This window comes from Pterocles gutturalis, unplaced genomic scaffold, assembly GCF_000699245.1.
Source record: "Pterocles gutturalis isolate BGI_N339 unplaced genomic scaffold, ASM69924v1 scaffold16425, whole genome shotgun sequence".
In the NCBI taxonomy this organism is placed as follows: domain Eukaryota; kingdom Metazoa; phylum Chordata; class Aves; order Pterocliformes; family Pteroclidae; genus Pterocles; species Pterocles gutturalis.
In genome coordinates, this window is record NW_010138567.1 from 1 (window position 1) to 23,209 (window position 23,209).

The window sequence follows — 23,209 nt, forward strand, 5'->3', positions numbered from 1 at the left end:
GTGGTGTTGGGATGGACTTGATGATCCTTCAGGTCTTTACCAACCTTAACGATTCTATGAAGCACAGATAACCTCTGCTAAACTCCAACACGTAACTCAGATGGAAGCAGCACAGGTCATTTTTACCAGTTTGGAGAAGCAGCAAGGAACAGTTGCATTCAAAAAGGCAACTCATGCACTGAGTCTTATTCCAAACACGTGTGAGAAGTAACAGCCCAGAAGTATACCCATAATATACAGTTACAGAGAGGGCAGTCTGCCTTGGAGAATGACAAAGAAAAACGTATGGAAAACAGGAAACTCCGTTGTATTTCTTGCTTACCACTTCCAACTGATCCTGAAGGTGCAATGACATCATCATCACTGTCTTCCTCATTTGATTGCGTTACCTCTGGCTCAGGCGCTACATTCTTGACTTCTTGCTCTTGTTCCACTCTACTCCGCAAGGCCAAGATCCGATGGTGCAATGCAGCATACAACTGCCCTGTATCTTTAGAACTTGCCTAGGTTTTTCAGTATTCAGAAACAAGAAAAAGGTGGAAGGAATTATAACAGAATAAAACACTGCTTATTTAATATACACCAGTCATGCCAAGTTTCACAATCTACTTTTCATTTTTTCCATATAGGGGTTTTCAAACTAGGTCAGAATGGTTGTGGTATACATAGCAAGATGCCAGATATTCTAAACTCTGATGGTGAGAGTACATCCCTCTCTGCTCACCACCAGCTTTCTCTGGCTAACATAACCAGGACTAACTGATTTTATATAACCTTCTTCTAGGAGTCACACAGCTTTCCTGACACCCCCAAAGGCTTACGCTAAAAAGATCTTTAATTGAAAAGTTTGCCTTGCACAGATTTTTCCAGGTTTGTCAACTACACATATTAGTTAACCATAATCAAGTCACTTAATTGTTTCATGATGCACTGACAAAATTTCAACATAAGATGTAATGAGCAAGCTGAATTGACAGGCAGTCGGGCAAGTGATTATGCACAAAACCTTTTCTTACACTCTTTTATACTGGTTAGCTGTTTCAGAGGGAAGCATTTGTGACAACGTGTTCAAGATTTAATTTTTTTTTACTCTCCAAGGTTAATGGCAACTTCATGCCTCCAGAAGAATCAATTTTTAGGCCTATCAAACTAAGTATTTAATGGTCATTATTTAAAATCCCACTTCTCAGATTCTTTCATAAAAAATGGTTTCCATCCTCGCCATATGTCACTTAAATCTGTCACCTCTGAATCTGCAAAATTCCCCTGCAATGAGCTGTAATGAATAATTTAATCATTACAAGATACTTTTTATCAATAATAAAATCAATAGCGAATAACCTGATGACAGACTTAACTCAAACTTGTCAGATCTAGAAGAATGCTGAGAACAAGTTATCCATTCATTTCAGTTTTTTCTACATCAATGGATATTTGGTATCCTTAAGTTCCACTCTGTGACTCCAGATCCCAGTCCTACAAACCTAATGTCACAAGGGAACCTGACCATTTGTTCGTTTTCTTATTTTCTGATCCACAAGAAAACTGAATTCTGTAGTAACCCCGGGTGCAGGATCAGTTTTAAGTCAAAATAATGTGTTCAGACCTCTCAAGATCTATAGCAGACATTAGGGAATTACCTTTCTTTCTTGATGACTGTATCATAATCTCCCCAGTGTTTTAGTAATTCTAATTGGGATTGCTGTTTCCCCATTTAGCAAGCACAGAAATCACTTACACTGTCCTGCTACTGCTTGAAATCCTCTGTGTTAAAAGAAAATCAAAGTTAAAATGTGTAACCCTTAACTACTACCACAATGTTCTTGACAGATATTTAGTGTTTCAATTCCGTGAGCACCTGTACGTCCACCCACGCTGTATGCAAACAGTGACAGCTTTCTCATCCTACAAGTTCTGATAGATCTAATTTAGGTTAAGCTACTACACAAAAATCTATGAAATGTCTATTTCCCTTGATAACAAAAGATATCATTAATCTCACACTGCTCTCACACTGCAGTTACAGTAGTAATAGGGGTGGGAACACATCCCATGACCCCATGGTCAATGCTGTGGACACACTGGTTCTAGAGCAGCCTTTTATATAGAATTTCTTCACAAGCAGCAAGGTTTTTCAAGCAAAATTTGCCAAGCCCTTTGTCTTTGGGCATGGGGTGGCAATAGGAGGTAGGGTGCAAAGAACGGGAATGTTCCTCAACTACAATTTAGGCAACCACAAATTTTAGCAGGAAGGTTAAGATGTAAACAATAAACAGGACTCACTGATATAAGAAAAACTTTAACTCCCTGGTCCTCTGTATCCATGGCGGTGATCCGGATACTCTTCTCACTGGCTTTATCAATCTGCATCTGAGCCCAGAGCTTGGTATTCAAGATTAACCGGAGGCTCCCCTGAGTCCTCATCACTAAAGCCAACAGACAAGATCAGTTAGGTGGAAAAAGACACAACAGGAAGCTCAGAACACTCCAGATGGCTTTCTATTGTGTGAACATTTGAGTCTCTTTACAAAGAATATCAAGGGAAAGCCCTTAAAATAGGAATCTCATCACAGCTGTTAATCAGAAGAACGTAGGCTATTAAAGATTCAGTCATGTCTAAAGATATTTTGTCCAAAACCTTACATTTTAATACATCGAAGTGCAGTGCTTGGTTATGAGCTGATCATCTCAGGCTAATGCATATACCTGCCAGCCAACCACGCACTGTTCAAAGAGACCTCCCCTCCACAGGCACCCCTTCCCAAAAAAAGCAGAGCCCAGATCTGAACAACATTACCAGACATTTCTAGTCACACACTCTAGTTGCTAAATACAGCTTGCTGTTCGGGGGGGGAAGTAACCGGAACATTTGCAGCAATAGGAGGATATGGAAAGATAACTTTGTGTGGAAGAAATGGTCATAAATCAAAGCAAGAGAAAAGGTCCAAACTGCTTTCTGAGTTGCTGTAGCTAAGACTTAACCCAAACTTGATGCTGCTGTGTGTCATGGAAGCATCCTACGAAAATAGCACTGACTATCATCCAGTACCTCATCTCCCCTGGTTCCTCTTACCCAGCCGAGACTGTAAAGTTCCATCATCTGTTGAGGCCATATCATTGAGTCTCAGAAGTCCTCGACCTCTTTCCACCCAAGACTGAGAGTTTTTATCAAATACAAACAGCTTGCACTGAATCTGTAACAGAAAATCTCTCCATAGTACAGTGGTTGATTGAAGTAATAATATATTTCATACGTAGTCACCTCCAGCTGGCTGAAACCCCCTCAATATTTCATATTGGAACTTCAAACTGTTCATAACTGCAGACACCAAAGTAGACATCCTCTCTTTTGCAATAAATTCCTCAAAATATGCTATATGGTTTCATAAAGTTTTATTAACAGACAGCATTCTTAAAGAGTACCTGTGTTCAAGGTGAAACAGCAAGAACAGTTTTCAAACTATTACAGAAGAAAGGCTGAACACACCCGTGAGTTCATTATCAATTCATAAAGCCTGACCCACACAAACCCACGAATAAACAAGAGGCATTTCTCCTGCCTTCCTGGTTCATTGGTTTGAAAAAGCACACCTTTTGTACTTTCTAAAGCTAGGACTGTACTTGCTTACCATAAAAGCTCCCTTTTTCCTGCCCTGCTAAACATCTCTGCTTTATATCCCCGTCTCTAATCAATCTCCATTGTCAGTGTCGAGGTTTCACAATTCAAACCATCGCCCCTCAAGTTCCCCACACATGTGCACACACTAGGTGGTGAAGATATTTCCATTTTTCATTCCCTCCATTTCTCTCACTTTCTCCAACATCGAACACCTAGCTCTGGATACTTCATTTCTGCAACACTAACATAGTTCTGTCTGCGCAAGCCCCACTGGGGTTCCAGCGCATTGCATTTCACAGGAAAAAAGAAGTTAGGCAGAGGTCTTGTTAAGTTACAGCACGTTAATGCAATTCAGTCCTCTGTGAAGTCTACAACTGCTAAAAGTTGTCATTTGCCTAAGTGAAACAGGACTTTCATCTCTTCAGTGTCTTGTTTGATTACATGAAACATCCAAGAGTTTCTGAATTATACAAAAACAGAGAAGTATCAGAACACTTATTTAAAGACCAGGCATGTCTGTTAAAAAGAAGCCTGAGAAGACAAATGTAGATTATTTTGTAGGATAACACAAGTGTAACTGATACACATTAATTACTGACACAGCGCATCTGTTTGGTGTCAGACCAGCATGTCTGTAAGAATAAAAAGCTATCCTTAAAAAATAATGCAGTTCAATAATGCTGAGAAACTTAAGCGATCTCAAGAAAAAAAAAATATAATTGAAGGATAAAGAGAGGAGGGAGGAAAAAAAAGTATACCACTTAGTTTTACACAAAAAACCTACATGTTTTTCTTAAGGACATACTTAAGTCAAGAAGTATATTTAAGTTAATGAATAGCTACAGTGTTAAATAAATCACAATTAAAACCAGTAGTTTGAATCATGATGGAATGTCTTTCTAAAACATCACTAATTCAATTAGGTACCTCAAGACGAATTCCTCAGTACTGTTTTATGGTTTCTGCTACGCAAGAAATCAGATTGCTGGCATAACTGTCTATTCCGAGTTAAAAAAATCTTTAGTAGTATAATTAAAGAACTTAAAAATATTTAGTTCATTTAAATTTTTGTGAAATAATTGTTTTGTCAAAGATAGAAGCTTTTCTACGATAGATTCAGGAAAGTATGCCTAAGATTTTTCTGGATGGCCCAAACACTAACATTTATTCAGAAAGAGGAAATTAAGAAACAACAAAGGAAGCATCTGATAACAAATATCCAAAGCTTGCCATTAGAGAGATCGAGGATGGCTGAGCTGTAGGGAATTGGGAGGTGCGCATTCACTGGACATCCCTATGAAGTCCCATAAACTCAAAGCTCCTCTCCTGTATCCGTTTCTTACCTGTAACACATTACTTTCAGCTTCCTCCCCGGTAATCACTTCTACCTTCGCTAACAAACACTTCCTTGCTGTCGCTTTAGTATAGGCTGCTGCAGACTCTGCCAGCGATTCTGAAACATTATTAGCTGAACAACATTTTCAAAGTTTGAGAATGATTAGCATACAATTTTGTAAGATTTATGAAGGTCTCACACAAGCATACTAGAATTTGGAGAAATAAAGCACGGAAGACAGACGTTAATGGAACATTAGAAATATTTTTTGATTGACATTGAAAGCAGAACTTACAAGCCTGCCTTTTAAGACTTGTTTTAAAAGCACAAGAAGACATAAGGGACAGAAGAGGTAAGTTATTGAAAAAATTTGTCCCTGCATACAACATTTCAAAGCCTTTGCTAACACCAGACTCCTGCGAGTAGGTGTTCCAGTAGTACTGATATTCTACAAGCTACACAGCTGGCGTGCCTACACACGTACAGCACGGGTCGTTTTCCACTTTTATTTTGGCTTGCGAGCAGTGGAGAAAACCCATAGCTCCCAAAATGTTCAGAAAATCTTGCCAATTTGAAAAGTCACAGAACTCTAGAACCTGGCAAACAGTTCTTGATTCAAGCAATACATTTGGTGCACCCACTCAATATATTTGACTCAGACATTCAGTCACTGGAAGTGTAATAAAATTGTTAAAAACCAGTTTGATATATTTCTTCTATACTCTGCAGGTCCAAGTACCTGCTCTGTTAATTCCCTGTACCTTAATTCTGCTGAAGATACTCCCAGTATCACAGAACAACCATGAAAAAGACAGTGCAGCCTGTACATATTTAATATTAAAGACAAAGGGACAAGAGATCGTATAGCATCCAGCACGTCACCCCTGCCCCAAGCCCATATCTTCAGCAGACATTAAAGGCTGCATAAAAAGTTATGGTTTTATAAAGTAACACGATATTGAAAAATGCAGTCATTCAAACAAGGATTAACTACCATTCCCAAAGAATATTTTCTTTTTCACCTTTTTCTGGTGTGGCTTCCTGAGAAGATGATTCAGACCCAGACTCTGTAGCAGCATTCTCCTTAGTCTCTGTGCTGCCTTCACTTGATTTTGGTGGACTCTATCACAGAAAGGAGATAAACAGAAGAAAGCAAACATGCACTAATTTTGCAGAACAGGACTAGCAATCAATTACTGAGGGAAGCCCTCGTGTTTATAAACCGTACAGCAAAACAAGAATCCCACAGATGACATACTTTCACAGTAAAAGCTGTCCTGCTATGCCAGCCAAGAAACTGAATGGAGCACGAAAACCAGCTCAAATTATTTTCCCCCAAACTGAAACTAAATTTCAACCCTTATTTTGAAATTATGTTCAACAAAGCAAACCAATTTCAGCTCAAGGCATACCTTGACTGCACTCCCTGCTCAGCAGTTAGACAGGTATGAACACACAGCATCACGTGTTTCCCTTCTGTACCCACAGCAATAAAAACAGCAGCAGGAAGCAGTGAGGCACTACACCTTACACAACAACCACAGAATTTCCCGTCACACCTCAGTACCCAGGCAGCTGCCTTCCTGCTGGACTTGAAACCCCATCACTGGGGGAGTCATGGAACGGACCTTTTATCAGTTTGAAAATAGCAAACAAACCACCCTCAAATACTGATACTGAAGCAGGCATTTAAAGCAGTGTTCTGTGCCGTAACGTGGGTGGACTTGAGAACCACGCGCGCTACAGAAGGCACTCAAGCTCCTTACGCTGGTAGAGCTTGGCAGGGAAATCGTGGAGAGCGCTGCTCACAGTGAAACCCCCATGCTGCGCTCAAACAAGTTACCTACAAGGGAAACCGCTGAAGGAAAACCATGCCCCAGGGACAGGTATAATTAAAGGTTTTCAAAATTCCTGCATGAGAATCCATAAAGCAAAGTACTCACAAAGCGTATTTCATACACAGCGGATACTCACTAGGACTCGCTCACTCATGTTCTGCCCAAAAACAAACTTGTTGCTAGATGCATCCGCACTGTTTGTAGAGTTCTCTGCACTGAAAAAAAAGAAAAAGCCCCACCTTTTGTAAGTCAGAAAAATATTTGTTTATCTTCTACTGATAAAACTCCTCAAAAAGTGAGCAATTGTCACGGGCTCTAAAAATTAAGCACTGGTTGACACAGAAACAATAAAAAATTAATTTGGCTTAGTAACATGAAAGCACATACTGGCTTTATAAAATGAGAACTCTCTCAGAATAATGGCAAATTATGTTGTCACTGTTAATACCTTCCCTTTTTATATCCAATTACATCTCAAGCAATGCTGGATGCAAGGGCTCACTCTTTAGTCATGTAACATCCTTTTTGTTATGTTACATGTACAAATTTGAACCACTACACTTTTTTTGGTCAATTTTCTCAGAAAGGCAAAGAACTGAAACAAAACCACTTGCAATATCATAAGGGAAGCAAAGGCTGCAGGGATAAGTAACGCCTTTCATTAGACTAGCTGCAACGCCACAGCCTCCCCAAGAAGTTTCATAATCAAATCTCAGCCCTCGCATCTTCCTTACGGAATAAGCATCCTCCTCCTGTCTGGCATTTTTCTTAACGGATTTTAAATCCCACATAGGAAGGACAATAGTTTTACTATTTTACGGACTCAAAAACTTCCCAAGTCATTGTTCACCTGCCTTCCCTTCAGGCATACTGCTCTCAGATGTCAACACACCCGGCAAGTGAACGTGCAGAACGCAGACCATTTGGGATCGAGCCCACGTGTGTTTCACTAAGTCTGGAAAACGGGGGCACGGGTGTCACTACACAGTTCTAGTGGAACCAAACCAACCTTTAAATCCTGCACGTACAGTTGCTACTTCTCATTAAGAAGATTCAAAGAACAGAGGCAATTGTCAGGGGAAGAAAGTTTTGCCTACTGAGGGAATGAAACACCAGAGTTTTGAGCTCCAAATACCAACTGGGAACTCCATATGATCTCCCAATACCTGCTGTGTGACCTAGTGCATTTTAAATTTTTAAAGGACCAGCAGCATGCTATACAAAGGGAGGAGTCTTCCTGTTACAAGTCAACTATCCTAATATTTTGCCATCTCAGAGATCTAAAAACCAGAGCCAACTCCACTTAGAGATGCAGTTTTTCTTTTAAAGGCAAATGCAAAAGTCCAACTTTTGGCAACTGACCTACCGTGAATAAACCCTCCCAAAGCAAAGACTCCATCAAAAGATGGCAGTAGATGTCATACAGATTGAAAGATACAAAGAAATATTCCAGTATTTGAAACCCACATGTTAATAGTTATTGTCTGCCAAATCTGATTTTAAAAAAATCTGAGAGTTTCTCTGGAAAGGCACTGACCTGGCACCCACAGCCACTCCAGTGTTCTCTACCTCCCCAGTGCATCATCTGAAAGTTGCAATATCAAAAGGGACTGGACTGCAAAGCTGCCTAGTGCCTGCTTTGTGGTGAAGGCCATGCAGGTGAACAACAGTGTCTTAAAAAAGCAGAATATAAGGACAAGGCAAGCACACACTGGTGCTTTTCCTACAATTATTTCACAGCCTCCAGCAATCTGCAGTTCAGGTTCTTCCCCAAGCAGAGATGTCTCTCTTCTACCTTATTGCTCTCAGAGGAGTTTTCCCCACATCCTTTCCCAGTTATTATTTGAATTCACAGCTCTGTGTACTAGGAAATTATCAACTGCTTTCTATGCTTTCTGTAACACGACTTGATTTTTTTGACCACTATTGAGCTAACGTTTTCATAGAGCAGCATCGACATCTCAGCCCCCAGCGCAGGCTGTCGGTTCAGAGTTCATCACTGCACAGACACAATTAGCACAGTACTCTCCTGGCTGCCTCACTTTACGTATACCTACATCAAACTTCTGATGTTATTGCCGAATCAGAAATTCTCTCAAAAACCTCCCACAGTAAGGTTCCTGCTTTATCATACAGGCCCTCTACCTTGCTCTGAAAAAATTATAATGAATAAATCACTTTTTAAAAAAATATTCTTCCCTTTATCCATATCATATATGGAACATATTGAACAATGCAAATACAGCACAGATCTCTACAGGATTCTACCGGTAGCTCCAGTGTATTCCATCACCGCTTTTTTTTTTAATCATTCATGTGAAGACTTCTCTAGTTTTATGTTTACGTTTGTTAGTTTTCTGAAGAGGCTTTGGTGAGGACTGGCCAAATAAATGGTGTCAAATGCATCTGCCTTGACCAGATGATTGAGGATTCCCTCAGATCTGAAGTGTGCCACCTCGTTCTTCAGAAGCCAGAGTTCCCACTGACCCAGTATAAGCCCTGCATCCAGTAAAGAGCAGAATCACAAGTAATTTTAACACAGAATAAGGAAAACTGTCCTATAGGTTTCCCTGTAGTCTCACCTGGAACTGATGTACTGCAGAAAATAATTTGTTGCAGAAGGTACGTCTGATGTAGGAAGGCCAGCATTCTGCCCATCAGCACTTTCATCGCTTTCATTGCCTAGCTATAAAAAGAACAAGTATATATTGACAGTTTTAATTTTTTGGCACCTTACTATTACTACCAGACTTTCAGCTCAATCTTTCCCAAGACAAAGTTCCATCCACAAACACTTTCTACAATAGAACAGTACAAGCCTACATCCCAGTATCACACTTTTGTTTGTCACGCTTGGAAACCTGCACAAACCCGTCTTCAACAGGAGGTACTAACAATCTAACTCAATCACTCCATGCACAGGTTTGAACACAGGCTACCCTATTTTTCTTCTCTCACCTTTTCAGTGAAATCTGGGTTGCATGGTAGCATCTTAGGAACACATTTCAACTTAATTCTGACTCAAAAGGTAAGAGAAAATATTACATTGCACTGAGCTTTAGATGTTACCCACGACTGCAGTGGATGTGCTTATTTTTGAAAAAGCGTCTTATGCTCCTGAACAGTAATATTAATTTAATAAATGTCTGGAAGACCTCTTTTACTAAACAGCCAACTGAACTGTGTTCACAGCTTCTGATTTTGCATGTATACATGGAGGTTTTGAAGCCACTATCTAAAGGGGTTAAAGCACTTCATAAACAGTGTGTAATGCTCACACCAACAAACGATCTGTTCCACTGCTTCTTATCCTCACTTACATATATCAACTCTTAGTCAAGATAACAAACACATGTTTACCTTAACTCTATCTCTTAAGTTTTGCCCAAATACAAATGCTTGGTGTGCATTTAGTTCTGCCTTCTCACAGCTGTCATCATCTGAAGTATTGTTGGACTCTTTTTTCTGACATTCTCCTGCCTAAAGAAAAGAAATTGAAAACTTTAGCCCAGGTAATTGACTTGAAACAACAAATGTTGTGACACTGAGTCACACAGTCATTTGCAATGGCTGGCCAATAACATCTCCAGAGCTAAAAGGCAAATTTTACATTAAAAAAAAATCCTCTGTTGTTGTTCAGAGCATCTTTCTTAATGAATCACAGAATAGTTAAGGTTCAAGGGGATCTCTAACAATGATTTGGTCCAAACCACGCTCAAAACAGCATCAGCTTCAAAATTGTAACAAACATTGAATGAAAATGAAAAAACCAGCAGCATGCTGTTCAAAGCATGATCCAGTCAACATTAACAGCATCATAAGCAGGAAAAAAACCACAGTAGGAAGTTTGAGCATATCCTGATGAAAACTATATAGTTACTATAGGAAAAGTACTATGGAGTACCACCTGCTCCACTGGAGAGGACACCCAGGGGAACGAGACTTGTCTGGGGAACCCCTGTCACTTCTCTTCCTGGCTGGCCCATGGGAAGTCTTCCCTTTTCTTTCCCCTTTTGCTCTCCGCTCCTCCAAAATAAAATAACTCTCACCCTTGGAAGTAATACTTTCAGCTACAGACCCTGACAATAAATCCTTTACATGAGAACTTGTCTCAACATCCTTCATGCAGCACCAGGATACCCGAACACTTGTCTGTATAGCTGCTTTCTAGCCAGTCACTCTCCAATCCTTGGGACATGCGGGTTATCTCACCCCAGGTACAGGACTTGGCGTTTGTTGACCATCAGTTGGTTTCTCTTGGATCATTTTTCCAGCCTGCTGAGACCACTCTGAACAGCCCTGCCTTCCAACATATTGACCATTTTCCCCTTCCTTCAGCTTCCTGGCATCCACAAACTTAACAAGATTCACTCCACCTTGCCAGCTTGTCATGTAAACATGAAATAGTACTGACCTCAATATCAGCCCTGAAGGAATGCCTCTACTAACAGGCCACCCATCAAACTTTGATCTGACTGCTACCCTTGAAGCTCACTGGTTCAGACAGTTTTCCACCCACTTTAAATTCTACCCAACCAGCACATCTCTCTCCAACTTGGCTATGATGATGACACTGGAGACCATCCATGCCAAAGACCTTGCTAAAGTCAAAACCAACAAGTATCGCTCTCTGCACAGCCAAACATCTCAGAGGGGAAAAAAAACCCAACAGGTTGGTCACCATGTTTTATCTATGTTGGCTGTTCTCAATCACTTTCAGGTGCTTCATATCCTAGGACTCCTTCACCAGGAAGGGAGAGAAAGGGGCTGTGCAGTTCCTACCTTCCTGGATCCCCTTTCCTGCCCCTCTTGAAAACATGTGCCATGTTCTCTTCTTCCCCAGTAGCAGGGACCTCCAACAGTGCCACAATACTTTGATGACAGGCAGTGGACTCTCAGTAACACCAGCCAGCTCCCTCAGCACCCACGTGTTGTGGTTTAATCCCAGCCGGCATCTAATCACCACACAGCCACTTCCTCACTCTCCCCAACTACAGTGAGGTGGGGGAAGAGAACTGGAGGGAAAAGGTAAGAAAACTCATGGGTTGAGATAAGAATAGTCTAATGATTGAAATCAAGTAATAATACTAATAGAAGCACTACAGGTGCTTCAGCAGGGCTGCCAGCCACGGTACCTTCTGCACATACTGCACAGGGCAAAGCAAGCAGAGGGAAAACAACACTGGATTGGGTCCAACGGAGTTTTTCAAATCCCGTTTTATGTTTAAGGGGCATAACCTTTGCACAACCTAGCTGTATCATATGCCTTCAGATTCTAATTCTGCCATTTCAAAGACAACCTTTTCTGCTTGGTAGTCAGATATGGTCCAATGGGAGTAGTTGTCCACCACTGACTGAATGGTGTACACAGGGTAAAGGAGCATTCTGTTGAATGAAAGGAAAAATCATTAGCGTAATATCTCCTTAACAGGTCTTGTTCCTTTTGGACACAGATCAGTATCTCCCTGTTGCCAAAAAAGCGAAGAGCTGCATGGTAGGCTTGAACAGCTGCCTCCCAAGCTTCCCTGCGCATCTGATGACTTTGAGGCACCAGACTCTCCACCAGTCAAGGGAGGTCGAACAGAAGGCTGTAGCTCATGCCCATCTAAGGATTACATTGCTTAGGGCTCCTGCAGTTTCCTGCAGATCTTCAAGACAGATACAAGGCCTAGACCAAATAGTACAGGTCACCACAGAGACACTCAGAGTAGGACAACAACCAGACAGAGAACACTGCTACTCTGCTACCTTGTATAAGTGCAAGACAGAGACCTCAAAGAAAAATCTTTGCTGCCAGTAAAATAAGATCATGACGCACATCTGCTCTAACAAGGGCAAACCATGGTCATATACACCTGCAAAATACCAGGTACTTGCCCCCACAAGGAAGCTTTCTCTCTGGTACATCAAATCTATCCCACAGATCTGCACATACAATTACTAATATGAAACTTAATTCCCAAAGTAAACACTTACTCTTACCAAGCAACCCAATGCCCTACAGAGAGACTCCAGCATTTAACACAACTACTGTATGAACTCCGGTTACTTACAGCTGCGCTAGAAAACTTCAGGCAGATGGTCCATCCTGACTACAAATGTCAAGACAATGAAGAATATCCCACCACACTCCTTGGTAAAATTGCAAATGTTCAGTTATCAAGCTTTATACCATTTAATATTTAGCTTTCAGCAATCCTTAATATCTAGATTTAAGAGATTTCTTCTATCAGAAAACTTCCTCCCACGTCAGTATGTCTGGACTTTGGTTAATAAAACAAACTCAAGAGGACTTTTGGATGTTACAAATATATAGAGGGTCTCCCTAATGACACACACAGAGGTAACAAGCATGTCCCACAAAGACTTCAAACTGATCCATGCAATTAATTTACTTATTGGTACTTAATTATGGCAGTAGCCTTTCACTAAACCTTAGAAAGCTATTCACACTTGAAGGCTTTCTGCTTAGATATTCAGATTTCAAAATTAATTAATTGAGACTTGAATTTCAAGTAAACAGTTGCATACTCTTGTGTTAGCAGTACTACTTCTATCCTCCATGTAGCATCAAAAAGCAACCCACTGCCTAACAAAGCTACCAAAAAAAACCCCAACCCTGAAAAACCACCCAGACCCCACACAGCCTCAAAATCCCCAAACATCCTCCTCATGCTCTCAGTTAACGTATCTTATGATGCCAACAGTTGGCTCCATACCTGCATGAAGGACTGGATGTGCTTTGCACAGAACAGGGAAGGAACTGCTTCATTATTTTCCTTTTAAGAAGATGAATAAATAACTTTTTGTGCACTTAGAAGCCTTTTGCTCTAACTGAAGCTTTTCAGCTGCTCATTGCCTGCACTCTCCCTCCACTACTTCTGGTAGGGAATTTCGGGGCCGCCTCTGGATTTTTACCTACTATCAGCTCCTGTCTCTAAGCTTCTTTGTGTTACTCATTCACTTAAGTTGCTTGTTTGCTTTCCATCCTCACACTTCCCAACATCGTTCCATATTCAACTGTTAGAAATCAAGACAACACCAACAAAGCCATCATCCATGGGCAGTGGATCACTTTTTGCCAGACAATCTGAGAAGGAAGACTGAGCACATGCAACATAAACTGCTCAGCTCACCCAGCTCAAAACCAAAGCCTTTTCAGGCGGGCAAAGGAATTCAGTAAATGCTTCTCAGTCTCTGGCCTAACAGGAGCACCAGTCAGACGTGGTAATAGCCACTGGAGGAGGAGACAGCTCTTCTCCCCGCTCCTAGAAGACAATTCCCTACTCTCCTGACCCACTCCCTGCACAAGGAGTAAGAGATGAACCTGCAGGAGGAAGATGTATTTCTTCTGGCAATCCATTCAGATGAAAAAGCAGTATTCTGACTATCAGTTCACTAACCAAGACACCCAAATTAAGGAATCCAATGTCTATGGTAGGAGTAGCATCACTCAAGCTGCAGTAAGACTTTACAGCAAGACTATAAATAAAGCTAGTGGGACGAAAGGAACCAGCGAGAGTTGAAGCAGAACTCGGCAATTTTTTTATATTTTGTGAGGGACAACAGGTATGAAAAAATCCTAAACTGTGGATTCAGTAAATTTTTGTTACAGTTCTCAAGTTAGTAAAGATAAATATAGCATACTATTAGGACAGTATAAAATCTACTACTAGACCTAAATTGTACTACCATAGTATGGATAGATAAGGGGGCTACCACTGATGAAATGGCACTCACAGTCCTAAAAAAATAGACTCTGTTCTGAAAATACTATTCTCATGTCAGTCACCTTGAGTGTCCTTCCAATCCTCCTCCAACTCACCTTGTCTTCAGAGTCAGAACTTTTCAGTATTGCATTACTTAGTGATTCTGATGCGGCTGCAGAATCTGGTGGGATATTCACACCATTGGTGCCACAGCTGAGAACTGCAGTAAGGAATGAGAAAGTGACATAAATTCTCTAGATATTTAGATTGTCGTAGAAGTAGTAAGTTTTTTATAGCAAATTGCATGCTGTTTTCTAGTTTAAGTCCAGGAAACATCACAATGTAAACTACAGAGTTCTCATAGTATTTTGCAAGACACGAGGGCCACAATTCAGCAACTCTTACCAGAACCAAAATTACAAATGCAGATAAGCAAGTCAGCAAAAAGTCATTTAATCTATACAAATGATGCAGAGACTTCAACATATACAACTTCAGGCAACCACACTGCTGCAATCTAACACTGCACACAGATTTTGGATTTTTGTTCTCCCTCTGCGGTCTTCTAGAAAGCAAAAGCATTGAGTTACCCATCTGTGAGAAAGCTTTTGGCTGTGGTGCCTGTAATACTGCTGGACGTAGCACACTTCGCTGCTGTTCCTTCGGTTTCTGGCTAGGGAGACCTGCAAGTACAAAGTTTTTTCAAGAGCTATAAAGTTTTAAAATTGAAAGACTCAACTTTATCTGGTCTTCTCTGTAACTGCTTCCAACAGAACATACAATGAAAAAACAGACATTTGAAAAGGTTCCACCTTCTTCTTTCCCATCCCTCACTCAGCCTCAAAATAGAATTAGTCCCAAATAGAAAAGACAACTTCCTACCCTTAAAAGACAATTTCAAATTTATTCTCTACCTTATCCAGGAAAGCACAGAAGGAGAGTTTATGACAACGACCAAGAAACAGAAGTCAAAAAATAAGAGAAATTAACAGTACACAAACAATCCTATTTATTCGCTAACATATCATTCAACTATGCATTCCAAGTCATCTTTTCTCCTTGCAGGGAAGTAATTTCCAGATAATGATAAATTATTTTTGTTCTTCATACAATCAAATGTATTGCTAGTGTAATAATCACAGAACAGTTTGGGCTGGAAGGGACCTTAAAGCCCACCCAGTGCCACCCCCTGCCATGGGCAGGGACACCTCCCACTAGCCCCGGTTGCTCAAAGCCTCATCCAGCCTGGCCTTGAACCCCTCCAGGGATGGGGCATCCACAGCTTCTCTGGGCACCCTGGGCCACTGCCTCACCCCCCGCACAGGAAAACATTTCTTCCTCACATCTCATCTCCATCTCCCCTCTTGCAGCTTCAAACCGTTCCCCCTCAGCCTGTCCCTGCACCCCCTGATCCAGAGCCCCCCCAGCTCTCCTGGAGCCCCCTTTCAGCACTGGGAGGTGCTGGAAGGTCTCCCCGGAGCCTTCTCTTCTCCAGGCTGCACACCCCCAACTCTCTCAGCCTGTCCTCGCACAGGAGCTGCTCCAGCCTCGGCCCATCTCCGTGGCTCCTCTGGCCCTGCTCCAGCAGCTCCGTGTCTGTCCTGTGCTGAGGACCCCAGAATTCTTACGTATTGTTTCATTTAACAACCTTTTGGCTTTTTGAATTAAGCTGGCCTCTGGTTTGCTATGGTAAGATACATGGCACTGCAACTCTAATTCTGCTTTGATTTAAAAAGCCAACTGACCTTAAACAACCTAATAAAAAAATATTACATCAACTCTAGAAAGTTTTGGCAGTCCCAGTTGGTTCAGTTTTCTTCACCGAACAAAACCAAGATGAAGTTTTGATCCAGTAAAATACTGCAGCAGAAGTTACTCATAGCAACTCAGCTGAATATTCTGCAAGTAATTCCATTTTAGGCCACCCATATTCAAAGGACATGACAACACCTGAAATATTACAACTATCCTAAGTCCAACTGTTCATATGTCAGCTCAAAAAGCCTTGTTCTTTTTTTAAATTTACTACTGTTCCTGCAAATAAACAGTTTCCATATAAAGATATAACAAATAATAACTTCCATTATCAAAATCGCTTTGTTTTTTTCTCTTAAGCTCCTAAGGAGCTGTAATGTTAATGTCTTTCCCATACTGGCTAGGTCCCATCAGCAAACAGGAAACCCAGTAACAGCCAAACCACGGAGCCAGACTGCTCAGCAGAACAGGGATCATCAAGGACCTGCCATCCATGCTATCGCCAGAAGCCAGGGAGAGGAGGAAGTGCGGAGTGAAGAACTTTTCAGCCTTTGCTCTAGTCTGGTCTCAGACGGGGTGCCCATGCATGGCCAGGACCTGCTCAGTGCACTCCTGGAGCACCCCTTTCATTCCAGTTTACTACCAAAGGAAGTGGGATCCTGGAGCCCAGGACAACTCTAAAAAGTGAAGCAAAGCATGCTAAGCAGAGACAGCTGGGAGATACTCTTCAGCAAGGTGTGACTGATCGAAGCCAAAGCTTGGGTGTAACTATACACATTATAGAGTGGATATCGGCCTAACCACCCTGGAGGACACAAGAGTTTTTTCTGCATAAATACAGGTATTGCCACCTTCCTGTTCCAATAGCAGTTTGAGGCAACTCCTGAATAAATGAAATGCTTGAACGGGTTTGTTTGTACTGCTGCAGAAAACATTGAACTCACCTGCACTAGGTGCCTGACCATGGATAAGTATTGGTGGCTTCAGCCGGAATCCACTGCTCTTTTCTTCTAGAAGCAAAATACAAAATTACAAGGACATAGCTGTAACATGCTACGTACAGTCATAAAATCCCTCATGCTTTCCCTGTTGTAGCAACGCACAAGTTTTATAAAGATACAAAGTTGTACAGAGATTTCAGAAGAACAAATTCCCTTCTTCCAAAATGAGTCTGAATTTCCAGTGATCATCACACCAAATATACATCGCAGAGACAGAAACATGTTGTTGCACAAAAAAAAAAAAGCCAAAACAAAATTGGTTTTCAAGAGAAAGCAGACCATTTTCACAAGAGAAATGGAGTTCCTTCCGTGAAGGACTTAGAGGTTTAATAGGGCTACTTAAGAGCTTTTTAGTGAGAATCAAACTAAAGAAAGGACAAACAAAAGTATGACTGAACATGACAGCTTCTAATAAGCATCCAACTGCTAATTATCATGTTAAACTTCATTGCTTAATATTAGCTTCTTGTAATTGTATTAGCTTTTATCTTATGCTTTTACAGTATGACAGTAAACAATTATTTTCCTTGCACTCATTACAGTTAAGGCTTTTAGATAAAATTCCAAAATCTCAAAAAAAAAAAATTCCTAAATTCACAGCTATTACAAAATGAGTTCCTAAGAACTTACAAAGTATAATTATAAAGCATTTCCTTTTAGGGGCATAGTGGCTGTGCTCAGAATTACGACAACTCAGCACCTCACCATCTCACTGTACTTCATTATTCTCATGCCATCTAAGCATAAGATAACACTGCTATACAGTGGGACCAACACAGCCAAACCAGTGGCAATGGTGATCAACAAAATAAGTGGCATTGTCAACACAGGGTTCACAAGTCATGGCTGAACATCATCATGACCATGGATTATGGTTGATTTGATTTTCAATATTAAAAAAACAGTATCCAAAGCAGATAAATTAAAATTTCCCTGAAGCTTTATCTTGAGGTTAGCAGGTGGGCATAGAGTTGTATCGCAATCTTCTACCACCACTCCCAAAGCATCCAAGAATTTTGATACGTTATTTTAATTACCTCCAGCAAGCATGAAATCAATGAATGAAGTGAGAGAAAGAGAACAGCTGTAAGATCAGAACCATCACCGCTTCCATTCTGGCAGACAGGGTCTTATTTCTGAAGAATCAGAGTACTTTGGATCATGATAGCCTGACAACAGTTTGCTGAGAAAAGCAGAAAAACGAGGAAGCTCACCTGGTTCTGAGTCAGAATTGCCCGTAGAGGGTTCACAGAAGCTTGATGGCATAAAGACGTTGTTCTTTGTCACTGCAGTCAAGGAAAAAGAAAAAAGTTAATTTGTGTGTGTTGTTCTTAACTATAAACTCTAATCCCAGATATATCAAAGGTACAAATTGAAAATGATTTTTCTAGTCATTTGTTTTGTTTATTTTTGTTTTTTCTTTCTTCTAAAATAAAAGAGTATTATAGCCGCAGAAGTGAACAGGTCATCGTCCATAAAATACCCTTAGTTTCTCCTGAAACAGAGAAAGGGCAAATTTCATTTGCTCTGGAGAGAAGATAACACAGGATTCCTGGTCTGAACTGTATCTGAACTAGGAATTAAAAGTGATGTTAGAATGTATAATATCATCATAAAATACATATAACATTTCAAAAGGCCTCTGCCGAGAGGACAGAAAGGAGTTTAATGCCTGCTAACTAGTGGCAGGTAACACCTGGGCTCCTCAAAAGAGCAATAGCACAGTTTGCACTAAGAGCTGGGCAGCTTCCGTTTGAACTGGGATGCAAGGACACAAATTCTACAGAAACAGAGGACAGCACATCAGAGTCTTTGCAGATGTCAACAAAAGAGCAAACAAAATTGTTTGAAAGGAACAGGGACAGGCCAGTGTTTCTTTTCCACCCTTTGCCGGGACCTAGAGAAGTGAAGAAAAAGGAGTTTGGTTCAGGTCCTGCTCCGCGGCTGAGGTCCTTTCGGTGTTGCACACAGAATCGCAGGCAACGCAGCTTACGAAATATGATGACCAGAGCAGGAGGGAGCTGGATCAAGAGTCACAAGGCAACAATAGTAGGCTGGGGTTTTTCGTCTCCAGATCATCTTGTACAAGGTAAAGTAGACAATATTTAGCAGCTCTTTTAGCTTTTGAGGCTGTTTAAGATTTAAGTATGTTAAAAAGAGAAGAAACTCAACCCTGAACACTATTATACCAAAAGATGCAGCACTTGCCTTTTATATTTAAGTTTTAGATTTTTTGTGTGTTTGCTTCTTTCCTTTAATTCCATCTTCTCTCTTTCTATTATGGTCTGCTTTAAGCTTAATCATGATGCAGGTTTCATATAAGCAAAATTCCCCTACCCTTGAGAGAAACATAATCCCACTAAAAATTTGTGAGGTTTGGAAAGCGAAAGGTTTTCTGTAAATCAAGGCCATTGAATACTGTCAGCAATATTCAAAGAAGCTTTTATGGAAGGTGCAATTCCAGTCAAAGCTGTCACTGCTCGACAGCAACACACAGCAGAAGAGAACAAGGGAGTCAAACAGGGAACGACCATATCCAGTCCAAGTGCATTAGCCACGCAGCTGTTGTGACCGTGTACGGGACCCCTGAAACAGCCACTATTTAACCATCAAAGAGCCAAATAAATTGCTTCCCTCCACTTATTAACAAACGTTAGCATCAACCAAAATCTGAGATTTTAGAGATCTAATCTCAAAAGATAAAGGCATTACAGACTAGAAGAGTTAGTGATTATAGGGAATCTAACAATACAAGGTCCGATAAATAAGGACGCTCCTACAAGGCTATCCATATGATGTTAACCTAACAGAAAACCCACAGGAAAACCCCCCTATTCATTATTTTTGTGCAGACAGTGTTCTTATTACTAAGAGTGACTCACAAGCAGACAGCAGCAACACCAGTCCCCTGACCCATACAGGACCATACCTTGAAACCCGCTAAGATGCACACTAGACAACCTAGATCTCACGGAGAAGGGACTCCTCCCCTGACTGGTACTGGCGGTACGAAACAAGAATACTGTGTCCATAAAGCATCGGCAACTACATTTTAAATACCATAGTTACTTATTTCTTTAAAATTAAAAGCAAAACAACAATCTTTTAGTCACACTTCCTGAATGTGCTGTATGTCAGAGGAATATTTTTCACTGTTCTCTCCTTTACTGTTTTTCTCATCTCCTTTATTTCAACTAAAATGATGGAAACTAAGTACCTAAGTCTCCAAACCTGCCCCAGGCACTGACATATCTTAACTAAAATAATTCTTGACCAAAGCTAAAAACTTCTTACTGTCTGTGAAGAGAGAAGGCAGAAATTTTAGAGACCAGTCCTGGGGGTGAACACAAATATCAAACATGACCATTCCCATGGGTGTGAAGAGCAGGAATTTACCCCTGGCCTTCCCAGGGGTTTCGCTGCCCTGACGGTACACACAAGCAGGCAGCAGTCACTCCCTTGTCATTGCCAGGTGAGAACGTTGCTGAAAAGCACTGAACCCTCTCCACTTTAAAAGAAATGGGAGAAAAGGAAAGGACTAAAACAACACGACCTGAGACTTGGAAGATTTGCCTGGCAGCATAGTCACTAAGAAAAAGGAAATATTTATAAAAATTTGTTACGAAGCAACCTGATCACAACAAACCAAAAAGATTTCCTGTAAATTCTTCAATTTAAGATTAAAAACTGAAGTTACAAATATCTATATAAACTTACAGATATAAAATATTTTAGAAGAACCATATCTATCACCTCCTTTGGGCTTTGCTGAATTTGCTAACAAACCATAGAAAAAGTCAGAGTACATGGCTGCCACGGTCCTAAACCAAAACACAGCAGACAGTGACAAGACTGCTGATGTGACTGGAAAAAAAAGACACCTCTCTATTATATAATATTGCAACAACATTTACCTGACTGAGAAGGAGGGAACTGAGTTAAGGATGAAGTCCTCTCGCGCTTTACAGGTGGACAGTAGCTCCCATCCTCTCGATCAGATTCTGTAGGAAAAAAAACAATTACAGAAAATGCACAAAATCTTGGAGAGAGATATACTTCTGGTTTTTAAACTTACAATCAAATCTCTTACCATCTCCATCTTCTGGACTTGATCCATCTGCTGACCTCTGAAATCAGATGACAACGACAACACAGAAATCACATACTGAACATTTACACTTTGTTCTCTTTGGATACATACAAATGTTTTAATCGTTAGTTTGGAGATTTTTTTTTTTACAGTCAATTATATACATTCAAGGCAAAGCATTTTTATGACTTACATGTAGGCACACTGAGCTTCACCCAAATACTATTAGATAAGATTAAATCAAGCTATTTCATCTACAAATAATTTACACCTGAAAATTCCTGCCCAAGCACTAACATCCTTAGAGACTATGCAAGCACACGTGGCAGGGGGAATAAACAAGGAGCTAGAGACGTGCGCACGCCTGCAGCACCGATCTTACTGGCATCATGGAGACGCCATGGTGGGATGCTCTTACGACTGGAGTGTGGGAACAGAGGGATACAGGCTCTTCAGGAAAGAGAGGCAGGGGAAGCGAGGAGGGGGTGTCACCTCCACGGCAGTGCCCAGCTGGAGTGCATGGAGCTCCGCCTGGGGATGGATGAGGAGCTGACACAGCATGGGTCAGGAGGGCAGGGACAGGGGACATGATAGCAGGGGTCTGCTACAGGCCACCAGACCAGGAAGAGCGAGCGGATGAGACCCTCTACAGACAGGTAGGAGCAGCCTCCCACAAGCCCTGGTCCTCATGGGGAACTTCAACCACCCCGGTATCTTTTGGAGGGACAACACAGCAGGGTGTGAGCAAGCCAGGAGGTTCCTGGAGCGCATTGATGATAACTTCCTTTTCCAAGTGATGGAGGAGCCACGGAGGAGATGTGCTGTGCTGGGCCTTGTTCTCACCAACAGGGAAGGAACCTGAAGCTGCACAAGTCCATAGGACCTGATGCACGTACAGGTCCTGAGGGAACAGGTGGATGAAGTTGCTAAGCCACTGTCCATCATATTTCAGAAGTCAGGGCAGTTTGGTGAAGTTCTCACTAACTGGAAAAATTGAAACATAACTCCATTTTTAAAAAGGGAAAAAAGGGAGACCTGGGGAACTACAGACCAGTCAGTCTCACCTCTGCGCCTGGCAAGATCATGGAGCAGATCCTCCTGAAAACTACGCTAAGGCACATGGCAAATAAGGAGGTGATGTGCGACAGCCAACATGGCTTCACCAAGGGCAAATTGTGCCTGACAACACATTGGTGGCCTTCTACAACAGGGTCACAGCATTGGTGGATAAGGGAAGATCAACCGACATCATCAACCCTTGTGCAAAGCCTTTGACACTGTCCCACACAACATCCTCGTCTCTAAATTGGAGAGACACGGATTCGACGGAAGGACCACTCAGTGGATAAGGAACTGGCTGGTCACACTCATTGTGGTCAACGGCTCAATGTCCATCTGGAGACCGGTGACACGTGGTGTTCCGCAGGGGTCAGTACTGGGACCAGTGCTGTTTAACATCTTTGTTGGGGACGTGGACAGTGGGATGGAGTGCACCCTCAGCAACTCTGCCAACAACACCAAGCTGTGTGGTGTGGTCGACATGCTGGAGGGAAGAGATGCCATCCACAGGGACATGGAAAGTCTTAAGAGGTGGGAACGTGCCAACCTCATGGAGTTACAAGGCCAAGTGCAAGGCCCTGCACGTGGGTCAGGGCAATCCCAAGCACAGATAAAGGCTGGGAGGAGAATGGATGGAGAGCAGCCCTGAAGAGAAGGACTTGGGGGCGCTGGGGGATGAGAAGCTGAACATGACCCGGCAATGTGCGCTTGCAGCTCAGAAGGCCAGCTGTGTCCTGGTCTGCATTGAAAGAACCACTAGCAGCAAGTCGAGGGAGGGGATTCTCCCCCTCTACTCTGCTCT

General features: G+C 41.6%; 1 protein-coding gene across 1 annotated transcript in view; it reads right to left on the reverse strand.

Moving 5' to 3' along the window:
* Window positions 1-322: 322 nt before the first annotated feature.
* The window catches only part of RANBP3 (RAN binding protein 3), a gene marked incomplete at both ends in the record, with an annotated part of 31,523 nt that continues 8,636 nt past the window's right edge, over window positions 323-23,209 (reverse strand). Inside the window, 13 exons of the mRNA XM_010083051.1 lie at window positions 323-503; window positions 2,284-2,426; window positions 3,074-3,194; window positions 4,963-5,087; window positions 5,978-6,077; window positions 6,930-7,008; window positions 9,376-9,479; window positions 10,154-10,273; window positions 14,619-14,722; window positions 15,093-15,185; window positions 17,202-17,267; window positions 21,173-21,259; window positions 21,349-21,385. Coding sequence (XP_010081353.1) covers window positions 323-503; window positions 2,284-2,426; window positions 3,074-3,194; window positions 4,963-5,087; window positions 5,978-6,077; window positions 6,930-7,008; window positions 9,376-9,479; window positions 10,154-10,273; window positions 14,619-14,722; window positions 15,093-15,185; window positions 17,202-17,267; window positions 21,173-21,259; window positions 21,349-21,385 — 1,360 coding nt within the window. The remainder of the gene's footprint in view (window positions 504-2,283; window positions 2,427-3,073; window positions 3,195-4,962; window positions 5,088-5,977; window positions 6,078-6,929; window positions 7,009-9,375; window positions 9,480-10,153; window positions 10,274-14,618; window positions 14,723-15,092; window positions 15,186-17,201; window positions 17,268-21,172; window positions 21,260-21,348; window positions 21,386-23,209) is intronic.